The 26,878-nt window shown below is 32.5% G+C and overlaps 1 protein-coding gene and 1 long non-coding RNA gene across 2 annotated transcripts; one reads left to right on the top strand and one right to left on the bottom strand.

Annotated features, from left to right (window-relative positions):
- LOC126882119 (uncharacterized) lies at positions 1–3,927 on the bottom strand. The gene is made up of 2 exons (XR_007697150.1): positions 3,539–3,927; positions 1–2,573 (listed from the first exon to the last, which is right to left on the bottom strand). It is a non-coding gene; the product is annotated as an uncharacterized LOC126882119 (long non-coding RNA).
- A 2,112-nt stretch (positions 3,928–6,039) lies between these two features.
- LOC126882118 (uncharacterized protein K02A2.6-like) lies at positions 6,040–16,123 on the top strand. The gene is made up of 2 exons (XM_050646965.1): positions 6,040–6,156; positions 11,566–16,123. The coding sequence occupies exon 2, from the start codon at positions 11,932–11,934 to the stop codon at positions 15,955–15,957; it is 4,026 nt and encodes a 1,341-aa protein (XP_050502922.1). The 5' UTR covers positions 6,040–6,156; positions 11,566–11,931; the 3' UTR covers positions 15,958–16,123.
- The last annotated feature ends 10,755 nt before the right edge of the window (positions 16,124–26,878 follow it).

The following is a 26,878-nucleotide window of genomic DNA, read 5'->3' as shown; positions in this document are numbered from 1 at the left end:
TTAGAATAGAAAAATGCTTTATTGTCATGGAAAATTGTACAATTTATACACAAAACTTACAGAGTCATAAAAAACAATAATAAACTAAAACAATAACAAAAAAAATGTTAGGATATAAAGAGACTAACGCTCATAATTGTATTGAAGGTTTTTATATCCTCTTTAAATCCTAACATTTACACAATGTGCTCATACCAGCAACAAGTTTTTATACTTGTGTAATATGAGTCCTATTTGAGAGTACCAGTAGTAATGCAATAGGTCTATAATTGCAGGCATTAGATTTTTCACCACCCTTATGAAGAGGAATAATGATGGCTGTCTTTAGGCAGCTCTAGAAATTTACCTTTCTTAAGGGGCTATCCTAGTGTAAAAGTATGAAATTCATATACTTTTTTGGGAATTTCTAAAATAAAAAGTACTGTACCAATTATTTTGAAAATTTTTTGCTCAATTAGAAATCCAATGAAATCAATTAATTTGTGGTCATCTGATTGAATACAACCAATAAAACCAACATTATACTGAAAACAGATCCCATGGGCTGTTTTCACTCAATCATGTAGCTATGGATACCTACATTTCGTTTCATTTCAATTTTGACATTTCAAATATTCAATATTTCAAAATGTCACGATTTGGTTGTAATAGTGATGAGAATATTAATGAAATTATTATTAATTTTATATCAGCAAAAAATTTTCTATCCGAATAACCCTCGAACATTGATAAATGCTCAAAAATTTTTTAACAACTTTCTCAAGCTTGTTGCTTACAGGCAACAGACCTCCGCCTACGGCGTCGGTCTGTTTCCAAGGAACAAGCTTTCGAAATCTGTTATAAAAATTTTTCGAACAATTATCAATGTCCTCTGGTTATTACTACTGAACATTTGTTATAAAAAGTACATGTGAAACAATTTTCATAAAAAAATATTGAAAATTAAACGATTTATTCGCCATCTACTAGCACCGTGAAAATAAAAACATAGCTCCACTGCTGCAGTGATTGGGACTAAAAGAGATCCTGAAACATAAAATATCAAAAGTTATTATTGAAATATAGGTTATTTTCTATACCATCAAATAGGGATTTTTTTAATCGGATAAAAAATGTCAATTTGGCGGTTTTTGAAACTGAAAATGTTCTAGCTAATTTAAAAAAATTTCAACACTTCGTCATTTTTCCAAAAATCCTAATTGATGGTATAGGAAATAACTAATATTTCAATAATCAATATGTATTTGCAATTTTATAATTCAGGATCTCTATTAGTCCCAATCGCTGCAGCAGTGGAGCCATGTTTTTTATTTTCACTGTGCCAGTAGATAGGGCATAAATCGTTAAATTTTCATTATTTTTTTTTATGAAAATTGTTTTACTTGTACTTCTTTTTATAATAAATAGTCATGCAAATTTTCAAAACAATTGGTACAGTACTTTTTATTTTAGATATTCCCAAAAAAAGTATGTGAATTTCGTTCTTTTACACTAGGATAGCCCCTTAAAAGAGTCATTAGTGGGATGCGGACTCCCAACACATTTTCTGGGAGATTTGAGACAATTTTTATGGATAGTCCATCAGTACTACAGGAAGATTTGCTTTTGATACTATTGATTGTTTGGATCAGTTCAGATTAATCAACTAGTCTTATAAATAATGAATTTGAGACCTTTCTTGAATTAGGGAGATAGGAAATCGGATCTTAACAAAATTGATCTCTTGTGACAAAATAGTTGATGTTATAATTTTACTCACATTAATAAAGTATTCATGGTCTGGAAGGGAAAATGTTTGAGCTTTGTGAGTTTGATTTCGAAGAAGATTGTTTATTATGGACCAAATTTCTTTTGCAACACTTTTAAAGCTTCTCAGATGATTTTGATAGTTTAATTTTTTAGCTGATTTTTTAAGTTTTAAATAGGTTGCCCTGTACTTAGTGATATATTCAGTAACAGAGACGTTGGTAGTAAATTTCTTGATGTACAGGGTTATTCAATATATTTTGCCCCCCTCATATATATTTTTGACATACAGTAGAACCCTGCAAATCCAAACTAACGGAAAGTGATTTTTTTTTAAATTCAAGACAAAAACTTAAATACATGTTTATTATACAAAGTATAACCAGAAAATTGAACAATATTGGATTCGTAGGACTTTGACATTTAAAATTTCTTAAAAATAAATACGTAGGTACTTTATATGTAGTGCTTATAAAGGTTAAACATAAATTTACTTCGGTTTTCTCATAGCCAGGTTACACGTTTTGCAGGAGAGCTTTGAATTACTGGTTAGGCTGACTTTCGAATAATCCGAACTTTTCAGAATCCGAACAGGCTGTCCCCCCAATTAGTTCGGATTTTCGGGGTTCTACTGTATACAACATACTAGTGACGTCATCCATCTGGGCGTGATGACGTAATCAAATATTTTTTTAAATGAGAATAGCCAATTCATGAATCTGACAAACCATGTACAGCTTTTGAGGAAAGTGGATGCCTTTACCAATTTTGTCGTATTCCTCTTGGGGTGACCAATGGAGTATCATATTTTTAGAGAGCCATTGATTCTATCAATAAAAAAGGAAATCTACAAGGGGTTTACGCTTATTTAGATGACGTAACAGTTAGTGGTGAGGATCAAGATAGCTATGATTTGAAGTTTTTAAATGCCGTTAAAAAATATGGGTTAACTTTAAATCAAAATAAATGTCACTACAATCAAAAGCTATAAATATTTTGGGATATACAATATTGTACTTCTATGGACAGTAATTAATGAAAAATAAATTCTCATTGTTGAAACAGATACATGAATGAATTTGCTATTGCTATCATGCTGAGTCAATCTGGAAGACCCGTTACTTTTTTCTCACGTATCCTCACAGATTCTGAACAAAAAAAAATTGATGAATTTTCAAGATTTCCATGCTAAGATACGTCCAGTCAGACAGGGGGACTAGCTTGACTTACCAAGAATTTATTAATTACCTACACTCTAAAGGAATATCTTCAAGTAGAACAACACCATATTGAAGGAAATGGTTAAGTTAAAAGATACAATGGAGTTATATGGAAAGCAGTGAATCTAGCATTGAAAACCAGAAATTTAGACATCACTAAATGGAAAAATGTTCTATATACCAGATGCTCTGCACTCTATATATGAAGTTTACTGTCTACAGCAACCAATTGTACACATCATGAACATGTGTTTACTTATCAATGAAGATCAACTAGCAGAAATTCTATTTCTTCATGAAAGATTCAGACAAAGTATTACTAAGAAAATTTGTATGAATGAGTAAGTTTGATCCTTTAGTTGAAAAGGATTATCTTTTAGAAGCCAATGTAGATTATGCCTTAATGCAGTATCCAAACAGAAAGAAAAGTACAGTTGCAACGAAGTACTCAGCTCCTAAAAGTGACCTAAAATTATTGAATCACAATAGTGATTAAGATGAAAATGAAAGTCCAAATAATACACTAAAGAATTCCACTACCAAATCAATATCAGATGAGACAGAAAATTTACCTGTTTAAGAACCGAATCAAGTCCCTGATGATAATCATGAACCAATATTAGAAAATTCAGATTTTCAATCTAGCCATAAATAAGCTAGAACTAAAAATAAACTAAGATATTTCCAACATTTTGTTCAAAAATAGAAATAGGGCCGGATTAAATTATTTGGGTTATGTTGTCTTGTCACTTGTCATAATAATTAAAGAAAAAAGAAGAATAAAGTAATTCTCCTTATTTCACTTGCCGTCCCGTACCCCCACTTAGTTTCATGTTATGTTTCTCGATACATTGTGCTAGAAAGAGATACCGCAAACCAGTCGAAGAGATCTTGTCGTCAGTGGTGGCGGAGTGAGGGCTCACTCTATGTTAATATATACCTCTATGGTACCAATGCAATGATTTTTTTATTAGAAGCTTTTCAATGTCGTTTGTTTCTTTGTTTGAGTAAAGTGTTTGATTTGAAACAGAATAGAATAGAACAGATTAATAAAATAAATAAAATAGAGAGATAGATTAGAATAGATATATAGTATAAAATAAACTGAAATAGAATAGAGTAGAATATAATAGAATAGATGTAATATATATGTAGATACTTACTAATAAAGTATTTGATTTAAAACAGAATAGAGTAGAATGTAACAGATTAAATGAAATATATAGATAGATTAGAATAGATATATAGTATAGAATAAAGTAAAATATAATATAATAGGTGAAATGATTGTGAAAAGCAATAGTTTTAAGTACCTAGGATCGGTATTACAGAGTAATGGAGAAATAGATGGAGATGCATGCAGTAGAATTAGGGGTGGATGGATGAAGTGGAAAGAAGCGAGTGGTGTGTTGTGACAGAAAAATTCCAATGAAGCTGAAGGGAAAATTCTATAAAACAGCCACAAGACCGGCTATGATGCGCGGAACTGAATGTTGGGCAGTGAAAAAGAAAGCGGAACAACAAATGCATGTGGTGGAAATGAGAATGCTTAGATGGATGAGTGGAGTGACAAAGAAGGATAAAATTAGATATGAGTATATTAGGGGAAGTCTAGGTGTGGCACCAATTGATGCCAAAATGAGAGAGCATAGGTTAAGATGGTTTGGTCATGTTCAACATCGAGACGTTAATCACCCAATACGAAGAATAGCTGAAGTGCAGATTCCTGGAAGGAGTAGGAGAGGAAGACCAAAGAAGACGATAAGGCAGGACATGTTGGTAAAGGGGATTAACATTGATATGACTCAAGATAGAATTGTGTGGAGAAATGCAATTAGGGAAGCCGACACTGCATAGGGATAAGGCAAAGAGAATGATGATGATGATAATAGGTGTAATGTGTAGATACTTATATAGAATAGGTTTGAAATAGAGTAGAATATAATAGAATAAAGATACTATATACCTACATCCCTAATAGCACAAGGATGTCCTTCACAGACTTTAGGGAGGTCCGTTTTCGTCCAAGGAACGTCCTATTTTGGTCCAAATGTCGCGCTACCGAATGTCTGTTGGACGTCCACTTAAGGTCCGAAGGGACGTACATTGGACCTTAATCGGACGTCCTAGGGGACGTAAATTGGACCTTAACAGGACGTCCTATTTTGGTGCAAATGCCACGTTGCCAAACGTCCAATGGACGTCCACCTAACGTCCGAGGGGACGTTCAGTGAATGTCAATTGGACCTTCATAGGATGTCCCAGTTTGGTCCAATGTCTTGCTGCCGAACGTCCATCTAACGTCCTGAGAGGACCTCCGGTGGACGTCTAGCATCGATATTTAGACCTGTGGAGAATGTATGGTGGGAAATAAAAAATATATTTTTAAGGAACTTATATTACATCTTATATTAAATTACAATTATTGGATATTACATTATTTACATTAAATTACAATACACTTCTCCAAGAAATTAACGCACCACCTTAAAAATAGGGCATTTTTGATGTCTCGAATTTTCTAAACCTGTTGTCTCATCTGAGTGATTTTTTTATAATATAGCCTAGGCTATAGGTTACATCCTTAAGCTTGTCATGCACTGGTAGCTATACTGTAATATATGTATATTATATCATATCGCTCTCTATAGTAATGAGTGAGCCTGCAGACAGGGAACTACCCACATAACAATGATGTTCGCATCATGTTCTAAGCATATCCTACCAACATTCGTCGAAGTATATCCTTTTTAGTATATGCGTAGTACAAGCATAGCATGTACCATAAAAAACATTCTAAATTTCATGTTCTTTGCATGTGCCTCAAAGAATATTCTTGCACCGAATATACTGAGCACATTCGGGTACGTAGTATCTCGGAATGTTCGTAAAAGTTTATTCTTAGAATATACCTTAATCGAATATTCTTAGTATAACACATACTTATATATACTGTTTAATATATATAGCTGTGTAACAGCGTAGCAAGGGGCTGCGTGCTAGACATGACATGGCTAACTTCAAGCCAGTCAACATGGTTGTCACTTGTATGATTTATTGTATGTAAGATGTTTAGTAGGACTTCTGTATGAGCTTTCGTAACGTTCGGTTGTGTGACAGTTCAGTGTGGAAGTGATAATTCAAAAAAAAACGCAGGCGACAAAAACAAAATAGGAACTACATAATAGAGGTAACTAACAAATTTCCTATCTGTTGAATTCCTAAATTTCCTGTACTTTCTTTGAATAAAATAAATTATACATTATCTAGTTAGGTAAAAAAGAGACAGCTTTGCATTACACGGTTAATTATGGGGGATACTACCGGGGGGGCTAACCCCCCCGGTGATGAGGAGATGTTAGATAATATAGAAAACACTGAAAATAATAGTAGTTTAAAGAATACACCATTGCTTGATAGCAATGCTAATTCAATCACTAATAATAACAATGAAATAAAAAAAGGAAAAAAACATTTCTATTATCAGTACACTGATACCGGTCCCTTTGAGGTATTTATGGAGTCAAAAGGCGATAACGTCGGTAATTATAGTTTTTTGAAATTAGCAAAATACATAAATGACAAAAAAATCGAGAATGTACTTAAACTTAGCAAAAAAGGAAAAAACCGAATTAGCGTTGCTTTCAAGAAATGGGAGGATGCTAATAAATTTGTTTTAAATGACGTGGTCAGAAATGATGGATATGAATTGTTTATTCCGGCAAATAACGTAACATGTAGGGGAGTCGTTAATAATGTAGATACTAGTATATCGGATGCAGATCTAATCAAATTTTCGGGATTGGCTTCGGCCAACATTAAAGTACTAGAAATAAGACGATTTAAACGGAAGTCTAAATATGACACGGAGAAATATATTGATACAGAAACGGTCGCATTTACCTTTTCGGGAAAAGTAATCCCGAAGGAAGTGAATATATATGGGATCCCTTTTAGGGTAAAACCATACATGATACCAGTGGTTCAATGTTATCGGTGTTTTCTTTTTGGACACACAAAAAATCTTTGTAGAGGGGGAGAAAAATGCAAAAACTGCGCGGAAAAAATACATGAAGGGGATTGTTCGATGAAATGTTTACATTGTAATAGCAGCTTTCATATAAGTACCTATGAGGAGTGTCCAGAGTATGTGAGACAGCGGAATATTAAGGCTGTCATGTCTCTGGACAATCTTTCATACTACGAGGCATGCGAGAGATTTCCTTATGTTTCTACTAGAAAATCGCAAGAGAATAATATATTCAGAATGAGCCAGGAGGAATTCCCAACATTACATAAAACTCAAATAAATAATTTAGAGACAATTCCCATCAATATGCGATGGATAGAAAATGTAAAGAGTAACCCTGAACACCTGTTTAGTAGAAAAATGGAGAATAACTCAAACAAAAATAAAAGAAAGGCTAATGAAACAAATAAGACATACAATAAAGAAGTACACAATCAATATTTATTATCTCCAAATGGGAGAAGCGAAGAGAGAGCTCGTGCAGTAAACAATGAGACTCCTGGATGTTCCCGTACAGAGCAACTAGAGAGGGACACAGAAAAAACACTGAATGCGATATTAAAAAAACTAGATTGGAAACATAAGGAACATATAATCAATTACTTGAACCAGCTATTTATACATGAAAGCTCATCGAACCAAAAGTTGCTAGATTTAGATGGATATCAAGAATCCACTTATTATCCAATGGAACATAAAAAGTTTAAGCAGTAACTATAACAGTCTGAAATATTTCATAAGCGAACATAGACCCAAATTAATTCTATTAAATGAAACTTGGCTAAAAAATAATCATCACTTCTATCTAAGAGGATATGAAATACATAGGTTGGATCGAGGGGATGGTTATGGTGGCCTAGCTACTGTGGTTCATAATAGTCTGGATCACAAAATAGTATATAGGTATAATAATAATGTTAGTAAAATTCAAATTTTAGCAATAAAAATAATAGATTGGGACATTACAGTTATTAACATTTATATCCATCCTAGGGCAAAAATAAATTTAAATAGTTGGGTTGGACGCATAAATAAAATCAGGGGAAATAAAATTTTAATGGGGGATATGAATGCACATAATGCACTTTGGGGAAGTCAAGTGTCTGTTAATGTTAATGGAAGAATAATTGCTGAATCCTTAGAGGATTTGGATCTAGTTTGCTGCAATGATGGGAGACCCACGCGGATTACCCTACCTGGACAGAATGCCTCAGCGGTAGACCTAACACTAATTTCCTCGGAAATTGCAAATATATGCCAATGGGATGTGTTAGAGGATTCTGGAGGCAGTGATCATTTTCCAACTTCTTGCAAAATCGCAATTGTAAATGAAAATATAGTAACACAAAAAAGTCATAAAAGAAATACAAAGAATGTCAATTGGGAGAATTATGCTTCAAAAATGGAAGACTTGATGAAGAATGGGTGTGAAGACTATAATTCATTTACACAAATTATGGAAATGGTGAGTGATGAGGAAATACCTCTCTTGAAAACAGAAAAATCTATAAGAAAAAAGAAAAGCCCTCCCTGGTGGGATAAGGAATGCTCTAATTTAATAAAAACAAGAAAAGAAAAAATTAAAAAATATAAGGAAGAAGCAAGCAATGAAAATTATATTGAAATCAAAAAAATATTTGCATACAGTAAAAAAATATTTAAAACAAAAAAAAGAAATAGCTTCAAAAGCTTTTGCAATGGATTGACAAGGGACACTCCTCTATCTGAAATATGGCGAACAGTTAAGCTATTCTCCACATATCAAAATGCTGTAATCCCTGCTAAACTTCCCAACAAAAACATAGCTCAGAACATATTAAATAATTTGGCAATTGACATAACAGATCCTGAGTTCATGGTTACCCTAACTAACGAGGATGTGGAGGACATTTCAAGGCAAGAAATAATAAGTGTCATAAATAAAAAGGATAAGGCTACTGGCTTAGATCTTGTAACATATAGCATGATAAACAGACTTCCCCTGGTGGCGCTAGATACATTGTCAAAAATATTTAATCAAATAGTTAAAAGAAACACAGGTTTTCCACAAGAATGGAAAAACACCCTTGTCATTCCCTTTTTAAAACCCAATAGAGACCCTTTATGTGAGGATAATTATAGAAACATAGCTCTAGAGTCATGTGTAGGCAAAATTTTGCAAAATATAATTAAATTAAGAATAGAACAAATAACGGAAAAAAAATCGATACTAAGCCCTAAGCAGTTAGGTTTCAGAAGAAACAAAGGGTGCAACGATAACTTAGCTTTAACAATTAATTATATTAGAACTGGATTTAGTAAAAATTTAAATACAATTGGAATTTTTTTGGATATCAGTAGGGCATATGATACAGTCAATATATATTTGCTATATAAATACTTATTAAAGTATGACATCCCAATAACTTATGCAAACTTGATCTTGCAATTTTTGCTCAACAGAAATATCTACGTTAAAGACAAATCAAATAATATATTAGGCCCAATGCAAGCATCCACTGGATTGCCTCAAGGGTCTCCACTCAGTCCAATATTATTTAATCTCTATACTAGATCCCTACATGATTTAATAAACCATGAGATGGAGTGTTTTCAATATGCAGATGATTTTGTAATTCTGGTGCAAGGATCTGATATATACAAGCTAATTAATTCCTTAAATACCCATATAATAAATTTACAGGAGTGGTTTGAGAAACACAACTTTAAAATTTCAGCACACAAATCAAAAGCAATAATATTTAGAAAAAGAAGTCAGGCTTATAACTTCCCACATTTGATATATCAAAATATGGAAATTCCATGGAAAAATGAAATAAAGTATCTGGGATTTCATTTACAGTGCAATTTGAATATGACAATTCAAATTAACGACATGATAACTAAAGCAAACAAAGGAATAAATGTCATGAGAGCAATTTGTGGTACAAAATGGGGAGCTGACCCGAACATTCTTTTGAGTTTATACAAAGGAATAGTTAGATCTCATTTAGATTACGCAGCCAATCTTTTAAACCCCTGCAGTAAAAGTTTGATGATGAGGTTGGAACAAGTACAGAATGTTGCCTTGAGAATCGTAACGGGTTGTCTACGTTCTACACCCATCTTAATATTGCAAGCAGAATGTTCAGTAACAACGTTACAAGTTAGAAGGGAGATACTAGCACATAAATATATACTCAAACAAATGCCGGAAAAAAACAATATCATAGTAAAGAGTCTAAATAAGCTAAACGAAGCAATAAATGCAAACAATAGATTCTGGAGGAACAAGGTCATACCTGATTACTCACTAGCATATACAAATATACTCAAAAAAACAAAAAACATAATTAGATATAAAATCAATCCTATATATGAGGTAGAAAGAAAAACTCTTCTATACCCCATTACAATTAAAAGTCTAGAATTTGAAAAATATGAAATTGAATCGAACGAAAGGTTCATAGCTAAATATGGTGGAATATATAATAATCATACCCACGTATATACAGATGGATCAATAGACCCACAAACAAATCAATCGGGATTTGGAATTTACATCCCAAGCATCAATTATAAATATTCGTCACGACTCCATAACTACACACAAATCTGCACAACTGAAATAATAGCGGTATACAAAGCCATGTCGGTATGTATTGAAAAGGAAATCATGAAAGCAGTGATCTTTGTAGATTCAAAAAGTGCCTTATCCAAAATATCTAGTCACAAATGGGACCAAATGGATTATGTAACTATAATGACCAAAAAACTACTGGTAGATGCAAATAATATGGGATTTTCAATAGGATTAGAATGGGTACCGGGACATCAGGGGATTAAAGGCAACGAGGTGGCAGATAGCTTGGCCAATATTGGGAGAGAATTAAGAGTACCATATGATGTAAAAAACATCAGCACAGATATCTTTTGTGTTACAAAAAAGAACATCTTGACTCAATTTTACAATAACTGGTATTCCCAAATTAAAGGTAAATATCCGGACTATTATGGACTGCAGGATAGTTTCCCTATAAAACCTTGGTATAACAAATGTGGATATTTGGGTAGGAACAATATTACTAACCTTAATCGTTTACGAAGTGGACATTGCAAAACTCCTTGTTATCTCCACAAAATAGGCAAAACGGAAACACCGATATGCGAATGCGGTACTATGGGAACATTGGTACACATCATCTTTGAGTGCCCCATAAATAAACATAAAGATATGGATTTGTATCTAGAACTAATAAAAGCTGGAACAGACAGTCCAATATCTTTACAGAGCATTTTATATAAACCCTCGAATAAAGTTATTAAGATAATCAATAAATTTATCAAATTTTTTCAAGTAGATCTATAGAATTTTGAAAAAATAATAATAATAACAATAACAATAAATAAATACTTCAGAAAATACAGGGAATCTCCTAAAATGTCAAAAATTATATTTGTATCCTTAAAATCCTTAATCCTAACCGAAGGTAGCCAGCCCTAAACCTATGTGAAAATGTTTGGAAGCTACCCCCAAACGAGAAAAGTCTTAAGTTAACCTTAAATGTTGTAACACTTTTCCCCCTCTAGCTACAGAAAAACAAGAAGAAGGACAAGGACCACATAGGACCAAAAAAAAAAAAAATAGATCTGAAGTTGACAGGACACCTGGTTGTGCATTGCCTTGAGCAAGACGCGCATAACCAATAACATGTACTGGGTAAATGATTAAAAAAAAATCGAAACCCAAAAAAAAGGAAGAAGAAGAAGAAGAAGATGTTTAGTAAGTTTTATAAAAATATATAAGTTTACTCAATACTATGATTGTTTGACTTATAACCCATTAAATAAAGTAGTTTAAACATGGCGCAGTCAAACAGCTAGTTGGGTTATAGTTTACAGTCGAAAAGCTAAATTTATAGCAACTTGTACACGAGGTACCATACATAACCTACAATGGCAGTGATGGGAATAAATGTAAAATTACCACCAGATTTTGACCTGCAGGATCAAAATGCTGCAAGCGAATGGAAGTTCTGGAAGACTAGTTTCGAAGATTATTTACTAGCAACGGGACAAGACCAGTCAGCAGATAAAATGAAAATGTCAATTTTAAGAAATATAATTGGGGCTGAGTCTGCCAAAATTATGTCCACATTCGAGATCCCAGAAGCCGAAAATAACAAGTATGACTTGATGATATCACTAATCGATAAGTATGTTAATCCAAGGATGAATGAATCATTTGAAAGATACAATTTTATCATGAGGGTCCAGAAAGAAGGAGAGTCGTTTGAGCAGTTTCTTACTAGTTGTAGACATTTGATTCGAACATGTAATTATAATGAAATTGATCCAGAACAAACAGCCGAAGATAAAGCTCTGAGAGACAAAATATTAATGGGCATCAGAGATCCAGTTACTAGAGAAGCTCTATTGAGAGTGGACAAACTTACCCTACAAAAAGCCATCGAATTTTGTAGAACTAGTGAACAAAGTAAGAACCAAAATTTGAAATTTCATACCGAAAGAAAAGATGTAGACATAGGAGAAGTTCGTAAAGAGAGGTACCAGGGCCATAGAAATTATAATAACTCTAGAAGTAAAGCGAATACCAATGAAAAATTCAAGTGTAAAAGATGTCAATCAACTCATGGGGCCAGAGAATGTCCAGCGTATGGAAAGAAATGTAAGAAATGTGGGCTTTTAAACCATTTTGCAAAGTCGTGTAGAGTGAAGAATATTGATGTCATAGATGAAGATAGCAGTGATGGATCAGCTGATAGTTTTGTAGGAAATGTCAATAAAGTATACCAAAATGTAAGTAGTCAAAATATTTGGGATGAAATTATAGAAATTGAAAACAAGAGAATTAAAGTAAAACTTGACACAGGTGCAGATGTAAGTATAATTCCATTAAAAATTTTTAAGAAAATTGATAAACAATTTAAAATTAGGGATAATCATTATGTACTGAAAGGGTTTGAGGGTACTCAGGCTAGAACAATGGGTGTCGTAAATTTATTTTGTAAACATAAAAATAAGTATGTTTACGAGGATTTTACAATTATTAATGGGGCAACTCGAGTTCTTTTAAGTGGTAAATTATGTATTGATTTGGGGTTAGTTAAACGAATCAACAATATTGAGAGTTGTGGTACTTTAGAATTAGCAGAAAGGGATAAATTTATAAACCTTAACCCTGAAGTTTTTAGAGGTCATGGTAAATTTTGTGGTAAACATAGGATCACTACAGTAGACAATTTTGAGCCAGTAAGTTACCCACCTGTAAATGTACCTGTCGCAATTAGAGATAATTTAAAAAATGAATTAGATAGGTTGACAAAAAGAGGGGCAATTGTCAAAGTTAACGAAATTGACCCCAGGGCAAGCATAAACCGCATTGTTATTGTGGAAAAGCAAAATGGTAAGTTACGTTTATGCTTAGACCCATTAGATCTAAACAAACAAATAGTCCGCAAACCAAGAGTAGTACATAAATTGGAAGATGTTTGTGCACAAATGATAGGTAAAAAGATATTTTCTATATTTGATCTCTCTGAAGGGTATCATCATTTAGAACTTGACGAGACATCATCATGGAAATGCTGTTTTGCAACTTCTTATGGAATTTTCAGATATAAAGTATTGCCATATGGATTATCAAATTCCCAAGATCTGTTTCAAGAAGTAGTAGAAGATAAATTTAAAGGTATAGAGAATTTATTGATTTGTCATGATGATATGATTGTTATGGGAACAACAAAAGAAGAACATGATACAACTGTTAAAAAAGTGTTAGAAAGGGCTAAAGAAGTAGGAGCAAAGTTTAATGGGGACAAATTTCAATATTGTCAAGAAGAGGTCAGATTTATGGGTCAAGTTTTTTCACATAAAGGGATGCAAATAGATCCTGACAGAGTGGAATCACTTTGTAAACTTGAAAAACCAAATAGTAAAGTAGAATTACAAAGAATTTTGGGCGCATTTAATTACGTTAGACGGTACATTCCGAACATGGCTGAACATATTCAACCTCTTTGTCAATTACTTAAAAATAATGTAGAATGGGTGTGGCTCCCGTCACATCAAAAATGTTTTGATAATTTAAAGAACATAATTTGTAAATCACCAGCGTTAGTCCCTTATGATCCTAATCAAAAAATTATTTTACAATGTGATGCATCTAAAAATGGTTTAGGTGTTTGTATGTTCCAGAAATATGATTCTATTTTAAAATTAGTAGCTTGTGCATCACGAAATATGAATGATAGTGAAATAAATTATAGTCAGACTGAGAAGGAACTATTGGCAATTTATTATGCTACTCAAAAATTTCACAATTTTATTTATAATTTTGATGTTGACGTTCAATCAGATCACAAACCTATAATCTCCATTATGAAGAAGCCAATCTCCAAAATTGGATCAGTTAGACTCCAACGTTTAAGGCTTAAACTTCTCAAGTACAGATTAAATGTATATTTTGTTCCTGGGAAAGACATACATTTTGCTGATATGCTATCTAGGTCCAGTTTAAATATAGAGACACATGACCCAGAAATGTTTGAAATGGTCCACTCAGTGAGTAAACATTTACCTATGAGCCAGGAAAAGCAATCTGAGTTAAGACTAGCTACTAGCCAGGATGAGGCATTAGCAGTAATTTTTGATTTTTATTATAATGGGTGGCCAAAAGAAAAAAATGTTCCTCAAGTGTGTAAAAAGTACTATGGTATAAGAGATTCACTGTATTTTGAAGCTGGCATCGCATTTATTGATGACAAAATAATTATTCCGAAAAAACTTAGGCTTGACATGATAAAATTGCTTCACAAAGGCCATATAGGAGTCAGTAAAACTATAAACAAAGCCAGGAGTATATATTATTGGCCAGGACTTAATGATGATGTGACAAACTATATAAAAAAATGCAGGATATGTGAGAAATACAGACCAAATAATTTTAAAGAACCAATGATGCCTCATGACATTCCCAGACTAAGATTCAATAAAGTTGGTACAGACATTTTAGAGTATGGTTCAAAAGCATATTTAGTAATTGTAGACTATTTTTCGCATTGGTTGGACATTTCAATATTAAAAGATAAAACCTCCAGTTCAGTAATCAACTCATTTCAAGATACTTTTAGTAGATTTGGATATCCAGAAATTTTAATTGCAGATAATCTACCATTTACTTCGGTAAAATGTAAAAATTATTATAGAGAAAAAGACATTACAATTATGACATGCACTCCACATTACCACCAGAGTAATGGACTTGCAGAAAAAGCAGTCAATATAAGCAAACAAATTTTAAGAAAGAGTAATGAGGAAAATGTTGATTTTAGAGATTTGGTGATGGAATATAATAATACCTGCATAATAAATCTTGATGCATCTCCAGCTCAAATTTTACAGAGCAGGATCCTGAGAGGACAATTACCAACTACAGCTAATAAATTAGAACCTACAATCCAGAAACAAGTATATAAGAATTTATGCAAAGAAAAAGAGAAATTACAAGTACGTTATGATAAGACAGCACGACGAAGACCAGTAGAGTTTAGAAAGGGAGATAGGGTAGTAATAAGAAGTTCAAAAGATAATTATTGGCGTAAAGCAATTGTGTTAGAAAAGGCCAATGAACCTAGATCATATTGGGTGAAAAAAGAAGATAACAATAAAATTATTAGACGGAATTCACACCAAATGAAACATTCATACACCACAACACTTGAAAAAGAACTCATTTTAGAACCCGAGTTGTACCCTGATATTCAGTCACAAAGTGTTCATAAAGATACCACTCACATTAACGTAAATGATAGTGTTAATAAAACCATTAGTTGCCCAAGCCCAAATGTAAAATCAGTACCTACATTGAGTCATAAAGTCAACCCAAATATTGAGACTTCTAACAGTTATAAGACGAGAGTTGGTCGTAATATAAAGACCCCTTATAGATATCGATCTTAGGGGGAAGGTGTTTAATATATATAGCTGTGTAACAGCGTAGCAAGGGGCTGCGTGCTAGACATGACATGGCTAACTTCAAGCCAGTCAACATGGTTGTCACTTGTATGATTTATTGTATGTAAGATGTTTAGTAAGTTTTATAAAAATATATAAGTTTACTCAATACTATGATTGTTTGACTTATAACCCATTAAATAAAGTAGTTTAAACATATACTTTTAAAATATCTTAAAAAGAATATACTGTATGTACCTATAGGAAGAAGAATAATGTTAGCCTATAGATTATCAACTTCGCGTTAAGAATAATTAATCAAATTTATGTATTTTGGTAGGTACTAGTGAACTATCTAATTCATTTTTTTTAAACCGTTTTAATTGTATGGTAAAAAGTTTAAAACTTAATTCTATTGAAGAAAAATGAGAAATTCTCGTTTCGTTTTCAGTTGAAATGAATATACCATTTTGATTTGAGTTTATAGCATAAGTATTTTTACCTATAATTTTCGGGAATCCGGAAACGGCCATTCATTGTCATTCTGACCCTTGCATTGCATTTTATACCTGCACAAGGGAAGGGGGTAGGTAACAAAAGAGCAAAATATGAAAATAGTTTCCAGTACAGTTATGCATTTATGTCTATGCTGTTAGGTAGGACCAAGTATTTCTAGCTACAAGGACTAAAACATTTTTAAGAACATAAAAAGCAGTTTGAAAATAATAAATTCATATTGGTACTTCAATATTTCCTAAATACCTAGTAAGTAAAAGTATGTATAATGTATATAGATACCTATAAATTTTAGTAATTTACATACATATTATATATATTTGGCTATTATATAATTATATAAGCAGCATTTTTATTTTGATGTGCACATAATAACTAAATATATTACTTATATTTTATATATAGGCTACTTACCCATATAATATTTATTATACATAGGTACCTATATAACTAACTAAAGTTTATATATTTTATACTTATATACTTTTTACGTAATATTGTAGAATGTAATAACTACATTCTCGTATGCAATTGGAATATGTAAATATAATATATTAGTAGAACCAAAGAATACTAACACACCCAGTGGGTAGTATTCTTTGGTAGAACCTATAGGATGAGATTGGGTGATGTTGAAAACATACTTCTGAGAAATACAGCACATCCTTGGAATATTCTTCCCATATACTAAAAATATGTGCGATAGTACATTCTAAGTATATACATAGAAGGTATATAGCACTTCCTTGGAATATTCTTCCCATATACTAAAAATATGTGCGATAGTACATTCTAAGTATATAACTAGAAGGTATATAGCACTTCCTTGGAATATTCTTCCCATATACTAAAATATGTGCGATAGTACATGCTAAGTATATAAATAGAAGGTTTATAGCACCTCCTTAGAATCTTCTAAAAAGTATGTTCTTGGTATATACTGAAAAGAAGTGCGGTAGTACATTCTAAGTATATACATAGAACGTTTAAGTACTGTAATGTAGTATATACTCAGTATATGCTCTGCACATTCGCAATGGTAATTACGCATATTCTAAGTATATACTTTTTCTGAAAAGTATGTTCTATGAATCTACTAAGAACATGAAATTGTTATGTGGGTAATGGTTCCGTATGTGCAGGCTCACTCATTACTATAGAGAGCGACGTGATATAATATATATTACAGTATAGCTCCCCGTGCATGACAAGCATAAGGCAGTAACCTATAGCCTCAGGCTATATTATTATAAAAAAATCACTTAGATGGGACAACAGGTTTAGGAAATTCGAGACATCAAAAATGCCCAATTTTTAAGGTGGTGCGTAATGCACTGTATATATAGGTAAACTTATATACAGGCTGTAACAAAAATAAAATTTTTGTGTTTATTTAGTTGGCTATCTATTATAGTGTACAATCATCTAGAATATTTTGAACAAACTAAAAACATGAATATATCATCGAAAAAATAATAAAAAGGTCTTAAAATGCTTGGTTAGATATTAAGATCTAGTTAAAAAGAAACCAAAAACTGTATATTTTCTACAGAACGTAGATTATGAATTTTTAAGCCAGCTAATCCCATTTATTATACAGGGTGTCCCGAAAAGATTGGTCGTAAATTAAATCACATATTCTGGGACCAAAAATAATTTGAATGAACCTAACTTACCTTAGTACAAATATGCACACAAAAAAAGTTACAGCCCTTTGAAGATACAAAATGAAAATTCGATTTTTTCGAATATATCGAAAACTATTAAAGATTTTTTATTGAAAATGGACATGAAGCAATATTATTGCAGTAACATCTTAAAGAAAAATTATAGTGAAATTTGTGCACCCCATAAAAATTTTATGGGGGTTTTGTTCCCTTTAACCCCCCAAACTTTTGGGTACGTTCCAATTAAATTATTTCTGCGGTACCATTAGTTAAACACTGTGTTTTTAAAACTTTTTTACCTCTTTCTATTTTTTCGATAAAACTCTTTTTTATCAAGATATGGCTTCTTTTTAAAATGGTTCAAAATATACCTAAAAATGTAAATCATAAATAAATTTTCATATTATTAGTCTCTACAATCGTACTTAACCATATACAAATATGTGGTGGATTTGACAAATATTCAAAATATCACGATAAAAACTGACTTCAAAAAAGTACTAAGAGGCAAAAAAGTTTTAAAAACATTGTGTTTAATAGTACCACAATAATAATTCAATTGTAACTTACACAAAAGTTTGGGGGGGGGGGTTTAAACGAACAAAACCCCCATAAAATTTGTATGGGGTGTCGGGTGTCCAAATTTCACTATACAGTGGAACCTCGATTATCTGTCTCTCTATTAACTGTTAACCATTTTGTAAGAGAGACTAAAAACTTTTTATACAGTCACCTCCTGTTTTCATATGATATTTTTTGACATGTTTTGTTGTAAATTCAATTATCTATTTACTACAAAACATGTCAAAATTTACATGTGAAAACAGATGACCCTAAAAATGGTTTTTCGTCTCCTACAAAATTCATGAAAAAGCAGATAGGAGGTATTGTCACATCACCGACGATATACCAGAAGTATATGTGGCCATACCAAATAATACATCCTTGATAAATATAAACATTTTTATTGCACAAAATATATATATTTCTATATATATATATATATATTTTTTTCCATAATCATCACTACGATGATGATTCATTTGTATTGAATTGTACATTGCAATTCTCTGATGTTTGGGAAAAAGGGCTTAAGTCAGAATTGCACATCGATAATGTTTTGATGATTTCTGGACCAGAAAAATCGGCTCTTTTTATTGGTACATACAGTTTAAGTCTGCAACACTTTTTTTATGGTCCAGAAATCATCAAAACATTATTGATGTGCAATTCTGACTTCAGCCCTTTTTGCCAAACATCAGAGAATTACAATCTGGTCATAACTGACCAATGAGCAATTTTAATTTAACCTAAATTACTACTGTTCCTTAAAATGAAGAGCTTACCCTATAGCGTCTCTTATCTAATCTAACAAGATCGTGCACTATTCTAACATACACAGGCACACAAGCACTACGCTCTGCTTTTCACTATCACCTATCACTCAAACTAGTTCAAAAGGCTTTGTCCTCTTCAATCTTCTAGTTTGTCCAGTAGTAGATATCGAGGAGCTGGATTTCCTCAATATTCTCATACTTATGAAGTTGTTGTTGCTCATGACCTCCTGCTATCTTCTTGATGACTATATTATCCAGGTTCCATTCCTAGGTCTTGATATTTGTTTATAAAGTAATATCTTATTATGCATCGACAATGTGGAGTTTCTTCCAACTAGTCAATACACTTTTTATAGGTATCTTTCTTTTGCCTTTCATAGCCACAACAAGGCTATAATACGTTTCCTTTCTGGTTTTTTTGTAGACCACTTTCAGCTGATTCTAAAAAATTAAAATGAATGGTAATTTTTCTATTCTTTACAATTAAAAATCAAAAGAAATAGGAAATAGGTACTACTATTTACAGGTAATAATATGCATAAATAATTCGTTTCCTAAAGAATACAGAAAATTGAAAACGTTTTTATAATACTTACATAATTGTTTAAACAAAAGAGACCCAGCCAGAGCAAAACTAACAGACAGAACTGCAAAAAAGCCACTAATTTCCATTTTCCCACCCCCTTATCTTAAGTGCACTTTACATCAACAATAAATTGAACAATAAATTGACCAAGTTATTCAAGGCCAAATTTGACGTGTTCTCAAAGCACAATTTGACATCCAAGTTTGTTCGTTATTAACTTGACGCCAATAAATTCGTGAATTTCTTGAAAGCAAAATTTTCTTGTCCTCAAAAAAATTGAAGGAACTTGGAATAAATGTTGTAAAAATGTCAATATTTTCAGTAGTACCAATGCAATGATTTTTTTATTAGAAGCTTTTGAATGTCGTTTGTTTCTTTGTTTGAGTAAAGTGTTTGATTTGAAACAGAATAGAATAGAACAGATTAATAAAATAAATAAAATAGAGAGATAGATTAGAATAGATATATAGTATAAAATAAACTGAAATAGAATAGAGTAGAATATAATAGAATAGATGTAATATATATGTAGATACTTACTAATAAAGTATTTGATTTAAAACAGAATAGAGTAGAATGTAACAGATTAAATGAAATATATAGATAGATTAGAATAGATATATAGTATAGAATAAAGTAAAATATAATATAATAGGTGAAATGATTGTGAAAAGCAATAGTTTTAAGTACCTAGGATCGGTATTACAGAGTAATGGAGAAATAGATGGAGATGCATGCAGTAGAATTAGGGGTGGATGGATGAAGTGGAAAGAAGCGAGTGGTGTGTTGTGACAGAAAAATTCCAATGAAGCTGAAGGGAAAATTCTATAAAACAGCCACAAGACCGGCTATGATGCGCGGAACTGAATGTTGGGCAGTGAAAAAGAAAGCGGAACAACGAATGCATGTGGTGGAAATGAGAATGCTTAGATGGATGAGTGGAGTGACAAAGAAGGATAAAATTAGATATGAGTATATTAGGGGAAGTCTAGGTGTGGCACCAATTGATGCCAAAATGAGAGAGCATAGGTTAAGATGGTTTGGTCATGTTCAACATCGAGACGTTAATCACCCAATACGAAGAATAGCTAAAGTGCAGATTCCTGGAAGGAGTAGGAGAGGAAGACCAAAGAAGACGATAAGGCAGGACATGTTGGTAAAGGGGATTAACATTGATATGACTCAAGATAGAATTGTGTGAAGAAATGCAATTAGGGAAGCCGACACTGCATAGGGATAAGGCAAAGAGAATGATGATGATGATAATAGGTGTAATGTGTAGATACTTATATAGAATAGGTTTGAAATAGAGTAGAATATAATAGAATAAAGATACTATATACCTACATCCCTAATAGCACAAGGATGTCCTTCACAGACTTTAGGGAGGTCCGTTTTCGTCCAAGGAACGTCCTATTTTGGTCCAAATGTCGCGCTACCGAATGTCTGTTGGACGTCCACTTAAGGTCCGAAGGGACGTACATTGGACCTTAATCGGACGTCCTAGGGGACGTAAATTGGACCTTAACAGGACGTCCTATTTTGGTCCAAATGCCACGTTGCCAAACGTCCAATGGACGTCCACCTAACGTCCGAGGGGACGTTCAGTGAATGTCAATTGGACCTTCATAGGATGTCCCAGTTTGGTCCAATGTCTTGCTGCCGAACATCCATCTAACGTCCTGAGAGGACCTCCGGTGGACGTCTAGCATCGATATTTAGACCTGTGGAGAATGTATGGTGGGAAATAAAAAATATATTTTTAAGGAACTTATATTACATCTTATATTAAATTACAATTATTGGATATTACATTATTTACATTAAATTACAATACACTTCTCCAAGAAATTAACGCACCACCTTAAAAATAGGGCATTTTTGATGTCTCGAATTTTCTAAACCTGTTGTCTCATCTGAGTGATTTTTTTATAATATAGCCTAGGCTATAGGTTACATCCTTAAGCTTGTCATGCACTGGTAGCTATACTGTAATATATGTATATTATATCATATCGCTCTCTATAGTAATGAGTGAGCCTGCAGACAGGGAACTAATGGTTCCGTATGTGCAGGCTCACTCATTACTATAGAGAGCGACGTGATATAATATATATTACAGTATAGCTCCCCGTGCATGACAAGCATAAGGCAGTAACCTATAGCCTCAGGCTATATTATTATAAAAAAATCACTTAGATGGGACAACAGGTTTAGGAAATTCGAGACATCAAAAATGCCCAATTTTTAAGGTGGTGCGTAATGCACTGTATATATAGGTAAACTTATATACAGGCTGTAACAAAAATAAAATTTTTGTGTTTATTTAGTTGGCTATCTATTATAGTGTACAATCATCTAGAATATTTTGAACACACTAAAAACATGAATATATCATCGAAAAAATAATAAAAAGGTCTTAAAATGCTTGGTTAGATATTAAGATCTAGTTAAAAAGAAACCAAAAACTGTATATTTTCTACAGAACGTAGATTATGAATTTTTAAGCCAGCTAATCCCATTTATTATACAGGGTGTCCCGAAAAGATTGGTCGTAAATTAAATCACATATTCTGGGACCAAAAATAATTTGAATGAACCTAACTTACCTTAGTACAAATATGCACACAAAAAAAGTTACAGCCCTTTGAAGATACAAAATGAAAATTCGATTTTTTCGAATATATCGAAAACTATTAAAGATTTTTTATTGAAAATGGACATGAAGCAATATTATTGCAGTAACATCTTAAAGAAAAATTATAGTGAAATTTGTGCACCCCATAAAAATTTTATGGGGGTTTTGTTCCCTTTAACCCCCCCAAACTTTTGGGTACGTTCCAATTAAATTATTTCTGCGGTACCATTAGTTAAACACTGTGTTTTTAAAACTTTTTTACCTCTTTCTATTTTTTCGATAAAGCTCTTTTTTATCAAGATATGGCTTCTTTTTAAAATGGTTCAAAATATACCTAAAAATGTAAATCATAAATAAATTTTCATATTATTAGTCTCTACAATCGTACTTAACCATATACAAATATGTGGTGGATTTGACAAATATTCAAAATATCACGATAAAAACTGACTTCAAAAAAGTACTACGAGGCAAAAAAGTTTTAAAACATTGTGTTTAATAGTACCACAATAATAATTCAATTGTAACTTACACAAAAGTTTGGGGGGGGGGGGGTTTAAACGAACAAAACCCCCATAAAATTTGTATGGGGTGTCGGGTGTCCAAATTTCACTATACAGTGGAACCTCGATTATCTGTCTCTCTATTAACTGTTAACCATTTTGTAAGAGAGACTAAAAACTTTTTTTACAGTCACCTGTTTTCATATGATATTTTTTGACATGTTTTGTAGTAAATTCAATTATCTATTTACTACAAAACATGTCAAAATTTACATGTGAAAACAGATGACCCTAAAAATGGTTTTTCGTCTCCTACAAAATTCATGAAAAAGCAGATAGGAGGTATTGTCACATCACCGACGATATACCAGAAGTATATGTGGCCATACCAAATAATACATCCTTGATAAATATAAACATTTTTATTGCACAAAATATATATATTTCTATATATATATATATATATTTTTTTCCATAATCATCACTACGATGATGATTCATTTGTATTGAATTGTACATTGCAATTCTCTGATGTTTGGGAAAAAGGGCTTAAGTCAGAATTGCACATCGATAATGTTTTGATGATTTCTGGACCAGAAAAATCGGCTCTTTTTATTGGTACATACAGTTTAAGTCTGCAACACTTTTTTTATGGTCCAGAAATCATCAAAACATTATTGATGTGCAATTCTGACTTCAGCCCTTTTTGCCAAACATCAGAGAATTACAATCTGGTCATAACTGACCAATGAGCAATTTTAATTTAACCTAAATTACTACTGTTCCTTAAAATGAAGAGCTTACCCTATAGCGTCTCTTATCTAATCTAACAAGATCGTGCACTATTCTAACATACACAGGCACACAAGCACTACGCTCTGCTTTTCACTATCACCTATCACTCAAACTAGTTCAAAAGGCTTTGTCCTCTTCAATCTTCTAGTTTGTCCAGTAGTAGATATCGAGGAGCTGGATTTCCTCAATATTCTCATACTTATGAAGTTGTTGTTGCTCATGACCTCCTGCTATCTTCTTGATGACTATATTATCCAGGTTCCATTCCTAGGTCTTGATATTTGTTTATAAAGTAATATCTTATTATGCATCGACAATGTGGAGTTTCTTCCAACTAGTCAATACACTTTTTATAGGTATCTTTCTTTTGCCTTTCATAGCCACAACAAGGCTATAATACGTTTCCTTCCTGGTTTTTTTGTAGACCACTTTCAGCTGATTCTAAAAAATTAAAATGAATGGTAATTTTTCTATTCTTTACAATTAAAAATCAAAAGAAATAGGAAATAGGTACTACTATTTACAGGTAATAATATGCATAAATAATTCGTTTCCTAAAGAATACAGAAAATTGAAAACGTTTTTATAATACTTACATAATTGTTTAAACAAAAGAGACCCAGCCAGAGCAAAACTAACAGACAGAACTGCAAAAAAGCCACTAATTTCCATTTTCCCACCCCCTTATCTTATATGCATTTTCCAATCAAAATTTTTAGGTTGTCATGAACATGAAAGACTCAACCTCAACAAATAATAATAAACAAAAAGCTCTACAGCTCTACTTCCACTTCCCGCCAAATGGACACAGGTTGGTGACACTGAATTCACGCCAAATAAATGAAAAAATAGAACAATTTTCTTTTTCGTCAATTTCTTAGCGTCATAAAGTTAGCGAAACGGTTTTTTCAAAGTCGTTATTTTGACTTCTACCATAGCTCAAAAAATTGCACCTCGTTTGCGGATAATTGCACCATTAAAAATTTCATTTGCGGAGTTTCCGTTTTCGAGATATAAGCAAATCAAAAGTGGAGATTTCGGCGCAGCGCTAAAAATAAATGTCGATTTTCAGGGTATAAAATGCCGTAAAGTCACTAAATAACCATATCAAAAAATTGCACCTCGTTTGCGGATTATGAATAAACTGGTTTTAATTGAAAATTGTGAAAATTGAAAATGTTATAAAGGAAAAACGATTTTAATGTTGGTTGCCTATACTGTAGGGGCAAAGGAATGCCAGAATAATTTTCACTTTTGGTAAACCTAAACTGTAAGGCTAAAAGTAGTATGTACCATAGTCAAAATAACTCCTCCTGACTTAAAGGTAATCCCTCCTTTGAAATTTCATTTGCGGATATTCCATTTTTAAGTTATATCAAAATGAAATTGATCGGGACAGCGCCAAAGTATATATTTCCATTATCGGGATATTTATTAAAAGCTGTAAAAATAACAATAACTATATCATTTAATTTCTTCTGGTTTGAGGATTACGAATAGACCTGGTTTAAACTAAAAATCATAAAGCTTAAAAATTTTCCGAAGAAAAAAATTTTCCATTTTGGTGGTCCTAAACTGTATTTGCAAAAGTATTATCTGTATTGTAATGTATATCTAAAATGACTGTTTCTGACCTAAGAAAATCCCTCCATTCGAAATTTCATTTGCGGATTTTCCGTTTTCGAGATATAACCAAATAAAAAGTTGAGATTTCGAATAAATTTTCATTTTCTGGGTATAATCACCTAATTGCTCCTCGTTTGCGCATTATAAATAAACTGGCTTTAATTGAAAATAATAAAAATTTAAAATTTTATAAAGAAAAACGATATTAATGTCGGTTGTGGTTGCCTACACTGTAGGGGCAAAGGCAAAGGAATAGTAGTGATGTTGATTATAGTTACTTTCGAGGATTCGTCACAAATCGTTACTTTTGTATAAAGTAATCATTTACAAAATAAAAATGTGTACCATTTTTATTCAGTTACAATGCGAAGGCAAAACAATCTTACTTTTTAATTAGAATACGGAGTGCAATCCAGCTCTCTGAATCGAGATTTTCGATTCTTATAGGAATCTCATCGGAGAGAGCTTAGGCTGGTTCTCCATATCCTAACTGACCAGCACCGAGAGCTTTTCCAACACATTGCAACTGAAACAAATAGGGTAGGTGACTAGCGTCATCTGGCAATTGAAAGATGAAGTTTTTCAATCCTAATAGCAACATTAATAATATTGAAAAACATTAAAAATATTACTAAAAGATTTTTAAATTGAAAACTTATTGGTCCACTTCCCTGGTGACACCTCCAAGGCTTCTACAATATGCAAGCCAAATGTATGCTGCAGTGAAGACAAAGGGAAGGAATTCTACACTATGCAATTCACATCCCCGTCTGCAGCTTGGTAAAGTTCCAACGGAAAATGCACCTAGTTACTCTACGGAGTAATACGACTATAAAGTAAAAATGTATACCATTTTCATTCAGTTGCAATGCGAAGGCAAAACAATCTTACTTTTCAATTAGAATACGGAGTGCAATCCAGCTCTCTGAATTGCGATTTTCGATTCTTATTGGAATCTCATCGGAGAGAGCGTAGGCTTGTTCTCCATATCCTAACTGACCAGCACCGAGAGCTTTTCCCACACATTGCAACTGAAACAAATAGGGTAGGTGACTAGCGTCATCTGGCAATTGAAAGATAAAGTTTTTCAATCCTAATAGCAACATTAATAATATTGAAAATATTAAAAATATTACTAAAAGATTTTTAAATTGAAAAACTTATTGGTACATTTTCCTGGTGACACCTCCATCCATCCATCCATCCAATGGCACTACAGCCCAAATTGAGCCTTGGCCTCCTTCAACAAGCTTCTCCAA

Source organism: Diabrotica virgifera, chromosome 3 (genome assembly GCF_917563875.1).
Source record: "Diabrotica virgifera virgifera chromosome 3, PGI_DIABVI_V3a".
Taxonomy (NCBI): Eukaryota; Metazoa; Arthropoda; class Insecta; order Coleoptera; family Chrysomelidae; genus Diabrotica; species Diabrotica virgifera.
Note: the sequence above shows the minus strand (reverse complement) of the source record. Positions and strands in the feature narration are given on the sequence as shown.

Coding starts and splice junctions, on each gene's coding strand:
- LOC126882118 (XM_050646965.1), top strand. CDS start 11,932: ATGGCAGTGATGGGAATAAATGTAAAATTACCACCAGATTTTGACCTG.